Genomic DNA, 12,007 nt, shown 5'->3' on the forward strand with positions numbered 1-12,007 from the left:
AGTAATCAACGACCAGGATTACCCCCCCTTCTTTAAATCGAACGGTTGACATCAACTAGAGTGAGATTTGGGCTGGAGCATGACGATTGCGATGATGACACGTGGTCCCTTACTTGACGCGATGGACCGTTACTTTATATAACTCCTCAAAAACCGAAGACCCAACCCAAAATTAAAAAAATAAAAAAATGGGACAAGCGCCGTCGTCTACGGCGGAATCAACCGCCAGAGAGATAGATCTTAGGCTAACCTCTCCGGTGATTGTTTCCGGTAGAGGAGAATCGATGGATTTAGAAAACAGCGGTGCGGTTACAGATCGTGATTACACCGAAGATCTACCGGGTGAATGTTTAGCTCACGTGTTCCAGTACCTCGGAGCCGGAGATCGCAAGCGATGCTCTCTCGTCTGCAAACGGTGGCTATTCGTCGACGGTCAGAACCGCCACCGGTTATCTCTCGACGCTAGAGACGAGATCCTCTCGTTCCTCCCGTCTATGTTCGACCGGTTCGATTCGGTTACGAAGCTCGCTCTCCGGTGCGATCGGAAGTCTTTAAGCTTGAGCGACGAGGCTCTGGTGATGATCTCGGTGCGTTGCTCGAATCTGACTCGCGTGAAGCTTCGCGGCTGCCGCGAGATCACGGATCTGGGGATGGTGGAGTTCGCGAAGAACTGTGGGAATCTGAAGAAGCTCTCCGTTGGATCTTGTAACTTTGGAGCGGAAGGAGTTAACGCGATGCTTGAGAATTGCAAGGCTCTTGAGGAGTTGTCGGTGAAGAGACTCAGAGGGATTCACGAAGCTCCTGAGTTGGTTGGTTCATCGTCTTCTCTTAGATCCGTCTGCTTGAAGGAGCTTGTGAATGGTCAGGTGTTCGAACCGTTGGTTGCTAATACTAGAACGTTGAAAACTTTGAAGATTATTCGTTGTCTTGGCGATTGGGATAAAGTTCTTAAAACGATCGGAGAAGGAGACAGCTCGTTGAGTGAGATTCATCTGGAGAGGCTGCAAGTTAGTGACTTTGGGCTTTCCGCGGTATCTAAATGCTCAAAGGTGGAGACTTTGCATATAGTGAAGACGCCGGAGTGCTCTAACTATGGGTTGATTGATGTTGCGGAGAGATGTAAGCTGCTGAGGAAGCTTCACATTGATGGTTGGAGGACTAATAGGATCGGTGATGAAGGTCTGATGGCGGTAGCGAAAAACTGCTTGAACTTACAGGAGCTTGTGCTGATTGGCGTTAATGCGACGCATATGAGTTTAGCAGCCATTGCTTCAAACTGTGAGAAGCTGGAAAGATTAGCGCTTTGTGGAAGTGGAACTATAGGGGATACGGAGATCGCTTGTATTGCTAAGAAGTGCGGTGCGTTGAGGAAGTTCTGTATTAAAGGATGTGCGGTGTCGGATCTTGGGATCGAGGCGCTCGCTGTTGGTTGTCCTAACCTGGTGAAGTTGAAGGTGAAGAAGTGTAAAGTGGTGACTGGAGAGATTGGAGAATGGCTAAGAGAGCGAAGGAGGACGCTTGTGGTGTGTATGGATGGTGATGGGAGTGAAGCAACGGTTGCGCCGGAGGGCGAGGTTGAGACTGTTGTGGGGGAGCCAAGAGTGGGTCAAGCTGGTGGTGCGGCGGAGGTTGGATCAGGTAATGGTGGAGGAAGTAGATTAGCGATGATTAGATCAAAGTTTGGGTTTCTTGGTGGAAGGAACTTGATAACTTGCACATTCGGGAGATGGTCTCATAATGATAATGGTACTAGTTCTACTTGATATTTGATAATGATAACTGTCAAAATGCTTTCTTTCTTCTTCTTTTGTAATCCTCCTTTCATGATGTGTTTCACACTGTGTGTAAGAAGAAGCCTTGTCGATTAGAAAAGTCATTCCATGTAAGAACATTTATTTGTTTCTTTCTTTTATTAACTATTGATTTGTGGGCATATTATGTGACGTTTGTATTTATAAGATTGCAACGAACAGATTAAAATGATCTACTATTTAAGAGGTTACTTAAAATGGTAATTACTTTCAGTTCTTCTCCCTCACAAGAAGGGAGAAACAATACATTTGTACACTGATTACAATTAATTGTTTGCTTTTAGTGATCGTTTTGTATCTTTCTTCAACGAGGTGCTGTACCATCAAAAGCTGTGTGATCCTCTAGGCTAACCAGAGAGCCTTTTGGCTTCTTTGTTCACCACTCGGAGCTCTGAGGAAGTCTGGCCACGGTGTCCTCTTTGATGTCACTATGATTTCCAAGGGCGAATTTATTAATTATTATCCAGCTTGCATACAAGTAAAATAAAATTGCAAGTCGAACTTACCCAGGTGAGAACTTGCTAAGCTCTGGCTTCAACCTGGAGGCACCAAAGCAAAGACACGGTGGCCACAGGTTCTAAGTGGTTCCACCATAGAAGGAACCTTGACCAGAGACAATGGACTATCATTCTCATCCAACAATTTGATGCTCTGTTTAACCCCCATGTTGGTTTACCATCCACATATTTTTATGTCGAAACTTAAGTTCAGGACCACAATGAAAAGCAAAAACTAACTTTTTATGAATATAGTTATTTTTTTCCTGCAGCTCGGCTTTCATGTCACTAGTTGCAGAGAATTCTACACCGGTAGTAACAGTATGACTTTGATGTAAGAGCAAATTCAGTAAATTTGAGATAGATTCACTGATTCCAAGTAAACTATTCGGATAAAAGATACCGACGTTATTCTTCTTAGCCTTTTAGGATAGTACCGAGCTTATTTCTATTAGCCTCCTACACTAGTATGTCTTCCATGGTTTATCGGGTACCAAGTGACATTCAAATAAGTTTGGTACCTTTTATCCGAATAACTTACTTGGATTCAGAGGAATCAAGCTCAAACTAACTTACCTAACTGAACGTACTCCTATATCAAAATTATTATGGTATACTATCAGTAATTCTTCAGCTAGTGACATGAAAGTAGAGCTGTTGAAAAATAATAAAAAAACTCTTAAAAAGCAGTTACTTTGGCTTTTCATTGCGGTGCAGTCAATCTTCTTGGCATAAAACTAGGACCTTAGATAGGCATTGAAGTCAAAGCTTCGCCTTTTTGCCTCACTTGTTGATTCATCATCAAAACTGATGATAACTCATCTATCGGGAGTTTTTCGTTGCCAATGGTGTTAGTTGTTTTACAGAGCTAGGCTTCAGCTGGAGAAGCTGGTTTGCGCCTTTGGTGGTGTATAGATTGGTGATGGAAGTGGAGAAGATGAGGAAGACGACTATATAATAATAAAAAGTTATTTAATTTACTGTTTCTTCTTTTAGATTGTTTTTTTTTTGTCGACAGTGATACAGTTTTTGCATGATATTATAGTCTAACACATGTATAAAGAACATAAAAAGAGTTACACGTAGCAATACGTGTTACTACAACACTGAAACTCCATCAAGACATGTTGGGTATCACTATTAGTCGCCGTTGCTAGGTCTTCGGATAGTTTGAGAAATGGACTTTCCTCCACCAGATAATTGCAGCGTTAAGATTAACGCCAACTCATTATTAACCAAGACATTCATCAGAACATTTCATAGATAGAAATTACAATTCTACTTACCCTAAAATCAGAATAGTCAAAATATTCTCTTTTTAATTTCCAATCATAACCAATAAGCTTTGCTCAGCGTAGGACATCAAAGAATTAATATGGATAACTGAACAAAGAAAAAGATCAACCCAAAACACATTCAGGAATTGGCACTTCACTAAGATCGAATCACTTAATTAACGAGTAAAGACGAAAGATAACAAAATCCACTACCGGAAAAGACAGTCGGACTAAGCTGAAAAACAAATCCAAATAAGACCGCTATTGGGGTTTCTTTTTAGAGCAGTATTAATCCAGACTTTTAATTTGATTTTTTTTAACACTGACTCTTATATTTTTTATCTAAGAGATAGTTCAAACTACAAAACGGTTCTTAGTCGAAACTAAAAACTGCATCCTAAGAACCAGGTTAATCATGGCCTTACAAATTGATTATTTCGAGTTTACTGTCTTCTTACAACCATGACACCATGGCCATGTAATAATAAAACATTTATCATTCGTAGGACATGTCATGAATATAGATGGATTAATTATAAATCCAAATGCCAATAAAAGCCCAATACGGCCCAAAAAGTGGCAGAAAAAAAAAATACGTTTTTTAGTAAAATAAAATAAAACCACAAGTTTTAAGCGATTCGCTTCGACACCTAGTATATGGCGGCGGCGATGTTTTCGTCTCCCGTCGTGACTCGTCAGCTCACGAAACCCTAATCTATCCAATCTCTACTCTCTCCTTTCTTTTCGCACCCTAAAATCGAACAATGACCCAGAATCCGGATCCGAACCCTGATCCATCGCAAGACGATCTCCTCTCCTCGGAGCAGCAGCAGCAGCAGCCGGAGAGCTTGAGCATCGATACGAGGGTGGAGCAAGCATGGGCACACTGGAAGAAGCTAGGTAAACCCAAGTACATCGTTGCTCCAATGGTGGATAACTCGGAGCTTCCGTTCCGATTGCTCTGCCAGAAATACGGAGCTCAAGCTGCTTACACACCGATGCTTCATTCCAGAGTCTTCACCGAGACTGAGAAGTATCGTAACCAAGAGTTCACCACTTGCAAGGTATAATAATGATTCAATTTTTTTAAAAAATATATCAGTTTTTTTTTAATTCGTTGTTGTGTGTAGGAGGACAGGCCATTGTTTGTTCAGTTCTGTGCTAATGATCCTGATACGCTCTTGGAAGCTGCAAAGAGAGTCCAACCTTACTGCGATTATGTTGATATCAACTTAGGGTAACCACAAGTCTCTAATTCTTCAATAAAGATACGATTTTTATGCATTAGTGACTTAGTTCTGATAATTAAGTTATATTCAATGATTTGGGTTCGGAGATTCTGGAAAAGATAAAGAGTTGAGTGAGTGTTAGTAGTTTAGTTCAGTGATTTGGGTGCCACAATGTTCAATAAAGATGGGATTTTTATTAAGTTTTGTTAGTTCTGATAGCATCACTACTGTTAGTACTTAGTTCTGATAATTAAGTTATATTCAATGATTTGGGTTTGGAGATTCTGTAAAAGATAAAGAGTTTAGTGAGGTGTTAGTACTTTAGTTCAGTGATTTGGGTGCCACAATGTTCAATAAAGATGGGATTTTTATTAAGTTTTGTTAGTACTTTGATAATGAAGTGAATGTTCATTTGAGTAGTTTGAACTTTGGGCTACTGAGTAAGACCTTTTTGATTTTAGGTGTCCTCAACGGATTGCGAAGCGAGGGAACTATGGTGCATTCCTGATGGATAACCTTCCTTTGGTGAAGTCACTCGTTAAGAAGTTAGCTCAGAACCTAACTGTTCCCGTCTCCTGCAAGATCCGTATTTTCCCTAACCTTCAAGATACACTCAACTACGCCAAGATGCTAGAAGAAGCCGGCTGCTCATTACTAGCGGTTCACGGCCGGACGAGAGATGAGAAAGACGGGAAGAAGTTTAGAGCTGATTGGGGAGCCATCAAGGAGGTGAGAGAAGCTCTGAGGATCCCTGTTTTAGCGAATGGGAATGTGAGATGCGTTGAAGATGTGGATGAGTGCATCAGAGAGACGGGTGTTGAAGGCGTTCTTTCCGCTGAGACGCTTCTTGAGAACCCTGCGGCCTTTGCTGGGTTTAGAACAGCTGAGTGGGCTAAAGAAGAGGGATACGTGGATGGAGGATTAGATCAGGGAGATTTAGTTGTTGAGTATTTGAAGTTATGTGAGAAGCATCCGGTTCCATGGAGGATGATTCGGTCTCACGTGCATAAGATGCTGGGAGATTGGTTTAGGGTGCACCCACAGGTTAGGGAGGAGTTTAATGCTCAAAACATATTGACGTTTGAGTTTCTGTACGGTCTTGTGGATCAGCTTAAAGAGCTTGGGGGACGAGTTCCACTCTACAAGAAAAGGAAGATAGATACTCCACAGTCTCCATAAAGGGTTTAGAGAGTTTAATTTATACGTTATTGATTTATTGGGATTTTTATGTTGTATCAATATGTCTAAATACTTTTTGAAGTAAAACTGTCACTACTTTTAAGTTATAAAGATATTTTGTATGATTTATCATTTGCTAAGTTCATTAAAAGAATAGTTGTTTAAAAAAAAACTATGTTTTAGTGGTTTTTAAGTGAAAAGTACCTCCAAGTACATATGTTTTTTGGGTGAAATTTAATTGATTGAAGCTGGGAGAAAAAGCTCTGAGGAATATCAACTCAGGAGGGTTGTTCTCCATCATTGAGGTGAATCCACGCTAAAATGAGAAAAACGAAGGGGCCATTATTGTTGAGATCAAACTGAAAGAGCTCGAACACAAGTCATGGAGTGTAGTTCCTGGACCTGGAGGAGCTCCCACTCTGGTTCCTTACTGGAATAATTACGAATTTGATTGGTTTTAATAACAATTGTAATTGATTTTGCTTTGCTGTTGTTTATATATGCATCAGGCTTCATTCCAGCCAGGTGGGTCTTAACAGGTCTCTCATGGGTTCAGTCACCACTAGCAACTTCTTGAATCCTCAGGTATATTTTGGCAAGCTTACATAAGTCTGATTTCCTTTTTTTTTTTGTTACATGGATTGCAGCTTGGTGCTGAGATTAGAGTACCTGTGAAGAACACGCATGTGTATGCATTTGCTGAGCATGGGAACGAATTGAGAAGCTCCAAGGACGTGAAAGGGAACCCAACCGCAGTGTATAGGAGAATGGGACAAGGTTCATCATACGGTGTAGGAGTGAAGTTAGGTTTTGGTAAGAGCTGAGTATTAAGGTTAATGAGAAGTAAGTTCGTGCAACTCACTTTAGGCTTTGCCATTTTTATCTTCAAGGATTTGTTCTTTCAAATAATTGTTTAATGTTAAATGTTTTGATTGTGTTGTTGAGTTATGCTGATAATTTTCTTCATCCTTTTAACTCCATTGTTTAAAGTTTTAAGTGCAAGTGAGGGACAACGTTGAGCTTCTTAATACTTAGTGGTATTAATTTTTGAGAAGAAAATTTTATAATATTTGATTAAAGTATAATCCGCGCTTTACCTTTCTAGTAGTTGACAAATGAGAATCTATAATATTGGTACTATATCATGTCGGCTTGGTGCGCTATCTTATAAAATTACCAGCAGGAGATAGTGGGTCATAGAATATTAGGAGGCAATAAAATTTGATCAAGTGCCAATGGCTGCAAACATCCACAAAGTCGTCTTCATAGCTAGTAAGGTTGACACGACCAAGGAAACAAAACATATCTTATTTTGAGATCTTTCAATTCGATTTGAGATGGTTGATGCGATCACGGGGTACGTTGTCGGAAAGATGGGTGACTATCTCATCAAACAAGCGTCGATGCTGATGACAGTCAGGGATGATCTTGAAGAGCTGAAGACGGAGTTGACTTGCATCCACTGTTATCTCAGGGATGTTGAAAGCACGAGAAAGAGAAGATGAGGTCTCAAAAGAGTGGACTAAAATGGTTTTAGATATAGCTTATGATGTAGAAGATGTTTTGGACACTTATTTTCTAAAATTCAAAGAAAGATCACAGAGGAAAGGTTTGATGACGATATCAGATCCCTCAAGAGAAGACTTCTTGATATCACTCGCAAGCGTCATGCTTACGGCATAGGAAGAAGATTCAAAGAGGTAACAAGTTGGAGGGTGAGGCAGCTTCGATGTGCTCGACCTGTTGATCATGAAGAGCTAGTAGTTGGTTTTGAAGATGATGTTAAGTTTCTTTTGGCAAAGCTTCTTGATGATGAGGGTGAGCGATATATCATCTCGATATTTGGCATGGGAGGTCTCGGGAAGACTGCTCTTGCTAGGAAGCTCTACAACTTGAGGGATGGGAGCGTCCACCATCTTATGGACAACAACTACTTGTGTGACAGACGTGTGAACAAACGGATGTGGTCCTTCTTGTTCTTCGGAGAGCACAAGGTAATGCTGGGAAGTTATGTTAAGACCACAAACTTGAAACTGAAGCTACTTAGAGTGCTTAATCTCAGAGGGCTTCTGTTTGACTGTGAAGGATACATCCCCTTTATGAGTTTACCAGATGTGATATGCGAGTTAATACACTTGAGGTATCTTGGTGTAGCTGATACTGGTCTTAGACATTTACCATCTCTGATCTCCAACTTACAGTTTCTACAGACACTAGATGCATCAGGCAACCGGTTTGAGGGAATGACTGATCTACGTAAGCTCACATCACCAAGGCACCTCATGGGAAGATTCATTGGAGAATTACTAATAGGAGATGTGGTTAACTTCCAGACTTTAAGGTCTATCTCCTCCTATCAGTGCACAAGGTTTTGCTCGGCTGAGGAAGCTTGCATTGTTCAGAGTAAGATTAGATTCATTGTGGATAGAAGAAGAAGCCATGCCTAGTTTGATGCATCTGAATCTGCTCAACAGATTAGGACCAAGAACGAAGCTGATGATTCCAGATCGATTTTTGGCACTTGTTAGAGGTTACTAGATTATAAGCTTATGATTCAATATCTAACTTTTAGGCCCTGCTATACATAATTTCAAGAATATGATGAGCTTGTGGAAGAAGAGAAAATTACTCATGGGGTTGAATCACTTCCACGCACACGCATGTCAACACAAAAATATCATGGTTTTTTTTATTTTAAAAAGGAAAAATGTAGTTACAATAGCTTTTCTGATGAAAAATTGCACTGTAACAGTCAAATAATTGCTTAATGTTATTGTTCTGCTTGGGTTGTTTGAGTTGTGCTGAGAACGGGGACAGAGTTTCTTCTTTGAGATTTGTGTTAATTTGATCCCCTAAACTTTTTGTTTTATGTTTTAAATAATCAAAAATCTGAGCCAAAAGTTGAGACGTATTTGATTTGACACAACATTTTTCTAATTGTCAAACTTTTTTTTGGGAAACTTTTAATTGTCAAACTTTGGGATTAAATACGACATTTCAGAATATATACGACTAGTTCCAACATATATTGCAAAACTGAAATTTCCACGAAAAATCGTAAGAAAAGTTGACATATGAGAATTTATATTGGTCTCACGTATACTCCTAACTTTTTTTTTAAATATAATAGATCGTTTTTCGCGCTACGCATGGATAATTGATCTTTAAATTTTTCAAACTCTTTAATGTCAAATATATAGTACAAGAAGAGGGATGACATGCTCGAATTTTGGTTGTTTAAATTTTGCATGCAACTTTATTTTGGCTTCTTTCTAAACTGCCATAAAATTGTGTTTTGTAAGTTTGTCGAAATACCAACATCAGTTCAAAATACATAAATAGTTTGGAAGACATTAAAATGTTGATTTTTTTTTTTTTGAAGATCATCCTCTGAGTTTGGCGTTGTTTTGCTCGAACTCATGCATTACACTAACGGAATCTTAGTTGAGGGTTTAAAAACATAAAATTTTAGTTGGGGATTTTTCTTCCCATTTAAAAATAGTTCAGGTTAAACCCTTAAAAAATTGTTTTTTTTTGTCTTTTTGCTCCTTATTTTCTGGAATTTTCATTGAATTACTTGCCACTAGTGGAATAAGACAGAATTGGAACTATGTGCTGTGTTTGCACGTGAAATCTCGTCTTTTGCCATAGCCATTACCTTGCGCTAGTGCTTCATAATGAGTTATTCCTGTTGATAACCCATTTATGTTTTATATGCTTCTTGGTCCAATATAGTTGGACCCATGTATATCATTATCACCAAATGAGACTAACTAATCTCAGTGTTTTTCAGGTTCAAGATCCTCAAGAGCAAAGCCTTTACATTGGACATCATGTTTGAAGATTGCAGAAGATGTAGCTCAAGGCTTGTACTACATTCACCAAACATCATCAGCATTAGTCCATGGAAACCTTAAATCAACGAACATCCTCCTCGGACATGACTTCGAAGCTTGTTTAACAGGTTACTGCCTCAGCGTCCTGATAGACTCTTCTTCTTCTTCAGTTTCACCTGATGATGCTGACACTTCCTCTTACAAAGCCCCTGAGATCAGAAAATCATCTCGTAGACCCACTTCCAAATGCGATGTCTACTCCTTTGGTGTTCTTGATCTTTGAGCTTTTGACTGGTAAGAGCGAATCTATGCATCCGTTTATGGCGCCGAAGGATATGCTTGCATGGGTTAGAGCAATGAGAGAAGAAGAGGAAGGTGCATGAGGATAGTAGGCTTGGTATGATGACTGGAACAGCTTGTCTTTGCCGCGTGACATCGCCAGAGTAAAGGCCAACGATGAGGCAAGTGATTAAGATGATTCAGAGAATTAGAGAGAGTGTTATGGCTGAAGAGAATGATCCGTTCCAGTGAAGAGTCTAACTCGTAGGCTTCCCTCCGACCAGTTTTCTCAGTGGAGGAGCTAAATTTAGAAGAAATGATAATATAAAGGCGTAAAATGTAATTGTCTTAGGATGTGGGGTCGGAATCGTAATAGCTTTGAAATTTAGAGGATGAAACTCAAAGAAAGTATTTTTTTTTTCTTCTTTTTTCCGTAGATGATGACTGTGGGTTTAGGTCCCCCCCACCTGTCAGGATATTTATGGTCCATTTCCAAAATGAGAGGCCCAATTTTGCAAGTATTCACTCACTATTAAGCAGCTCTAAAGGTGTCGTTAAATATTGGGCAATGCGTTGTTTAGGCTACTCGAAATCAGCACTTGAAACGGAAAGTAAGGCACTGTTGGCAGCAGTACAATGTAATATTTTTTTGGGTTACAAGAAGATCATTTTTGAATGTGACTGTGAAGTGTAGATTAGAAGTCTACTTACGCTGGATGGTGATTTCAGCATTACTACTATATGCAGTGACATCAAGCGATGGTGTGGTCAGGTTGAAAGTTTTCACTATCGTCATGTTCATCGAGAAGAGAATGCTGTTGCGCATGAACTAGCAAAGCGAGTCACAACGGCTCAGCCTTTTACTTCTTTATCTTGTTTCATTCCATATTGGTTAACACCAATGTGCTTTGTAGTGTTACATTTATCAATTCTAATAAATGTTAATTTGTGGGAACAACAAAGATATAAAACAACATGATATTTAAAAAAGCACATGTAACAAAGTGGTCCATTTTCTACGAAATGAATTGATTTCTTAGCTTTTCAGTGGTAATTGGCGCCATGTTCACGTGCCAGCTGGGTCACAGCTTAAAGTTTCATTGTTAAATCGTATTTTTTCATACGAATACTACTTCCCTTGTGAAATTATTTGTTTTTGTAGATCTTGATATTTTAGTTCAAAACCAAAGTCGTGGGAACAATCCAAATATTACTCGACTTATGTCCTACATATTTTTCTATAACAGCTCCACTATTATTAGGCTATTCATAAAAATATTTTGCGTGGAAGGATTCCCAAAAAAAAGCATCAAATTTATTATGAAAGGAACGTAAATTATTAAATAACAAATCCTTAATATATTGTAATTGTTTTTTAATGCATTGTATTGCTACTTGTCCATGTAATACAAAACAATGATTTTATACTATCGGAATAATTATAATATTTACACTGATGCTTATATATATTATTAAGGATTAAGGACCATCGAACGGAAAACTAAGGAAAAAGTTTTCATTTCTAAAATGTCTATTTGGAAAATTATGACCTGCAAGAATATTATTGAAATCGTGAAGAAAACAAGCCAAGAGAGCAACAACATCATATAGTATATTAAAAATATCATATAATATGGTTCAACTTATTAGTTGAAGATTATAGTTTTTATTTACTTATTTTTGAAGATTATAGTTAAATCACGTATACGCTGAGGATAGATAATCCATAAGAATAAAGATCATTATCTAAACAAAATTTAAAATGAAGAAAATACAACTCGACGCTCCTGAAAATAACATCAAACAATTATTAGAAGATCGGTTCTTTCGGGACCGACATATTGCTATTATAATCAGTCTCCCACCTGCTGCTGATAATTCACAATTTACCAATTAATT

General features: G+C 38.8%; 2 protein-coding genes, 1 long non-coding RNA gene and 1 pseudogene across 3 annotated transcripts; 3 read left to right on the forward strand and 1 right to left on the reverse strand.

Moving 5' to 3' along the window:
* Positions 1 to 151: 151 nt before the first annotated feature.
* On the forward strand, positions 152 to 1,933 carry LOC106366304 (F-box protein SKIP2). Its single transcript, XM_048739531.1, has one exon. The coding sequence runs from the start codon at positions 189 to 191 to the stop codon at positions 1,761 to 1,763; it is 1,575 nt and encodes a 524-aa protein (XP_048595488.1). The 5' UTR covers positions 152 to 188; the 3' UTR covers positions 1,764 to 1,933.
* A 35-nt stretch (positions 1,934 to 1,968) lies between these two features.
* LOC106366305 lies at positions 1,969 to 4,056 on the reverse strand. The gene is made up of 2 exons (XR_001273622.3): positions 2,318 to 4,056; positions 1,969 to 2,239 (listed from the first exon to the last, which is right to left on the reverse strand). It is a non-coding gene; the product is annotated as an uncharacterized LOC106366305 (long non-coding RNA).
* A 150-nt stretch (positions 4,057 to 4,206) lies between these two features.
* On the forward strand, positions 4,207 to 6,120 carry LOC106366303 (tRNA-dihydrouridine(16/17) synthase [NAD(P)(+)]-like). Its single transcript, XM_013805894.3, has 3 exons — positions 4,207 to 4,649; positions 4,716 to 4,822; positions 5,276 to 6,120. Exons 1-3 carry the CDS (start codon positions 4,350 to 4,352, stop codon positions 5,991 to 5,993), a joined length of 1,125 nt encoding a protein of 374 aa, XP_013661348.1. The 5' UTR covers positions 4,207 to 4,349; the 3' UTR covers positions 5,994 to 6,120.
* A 190-nt stretch (positions 6,121 to 6,310) lies between these two features.
* On the forward strand, positions 6,311 to 8,782 carry LOC106364168 (annotated as a pseudogene).
* Positions 8,783 to 12,007: the final 3,225 nt, after the last annotated feature.

The sequence above is a fragment of the Brassica napus genome, chromosome A9 (assembly GCF_020379485.1).
Source record: "Brassica napus cultivar Da-Ae chromosome A9, Da-Ae, whole genome shotgun sequence".
Classification (NCBI taxonomy): domain Eukaryota; kingdom Viridiplantae; phylum Streptophyta; class Magnoliopsida; order Brassicales; family Brassicaceae; genus Brassica; species Brassica napus.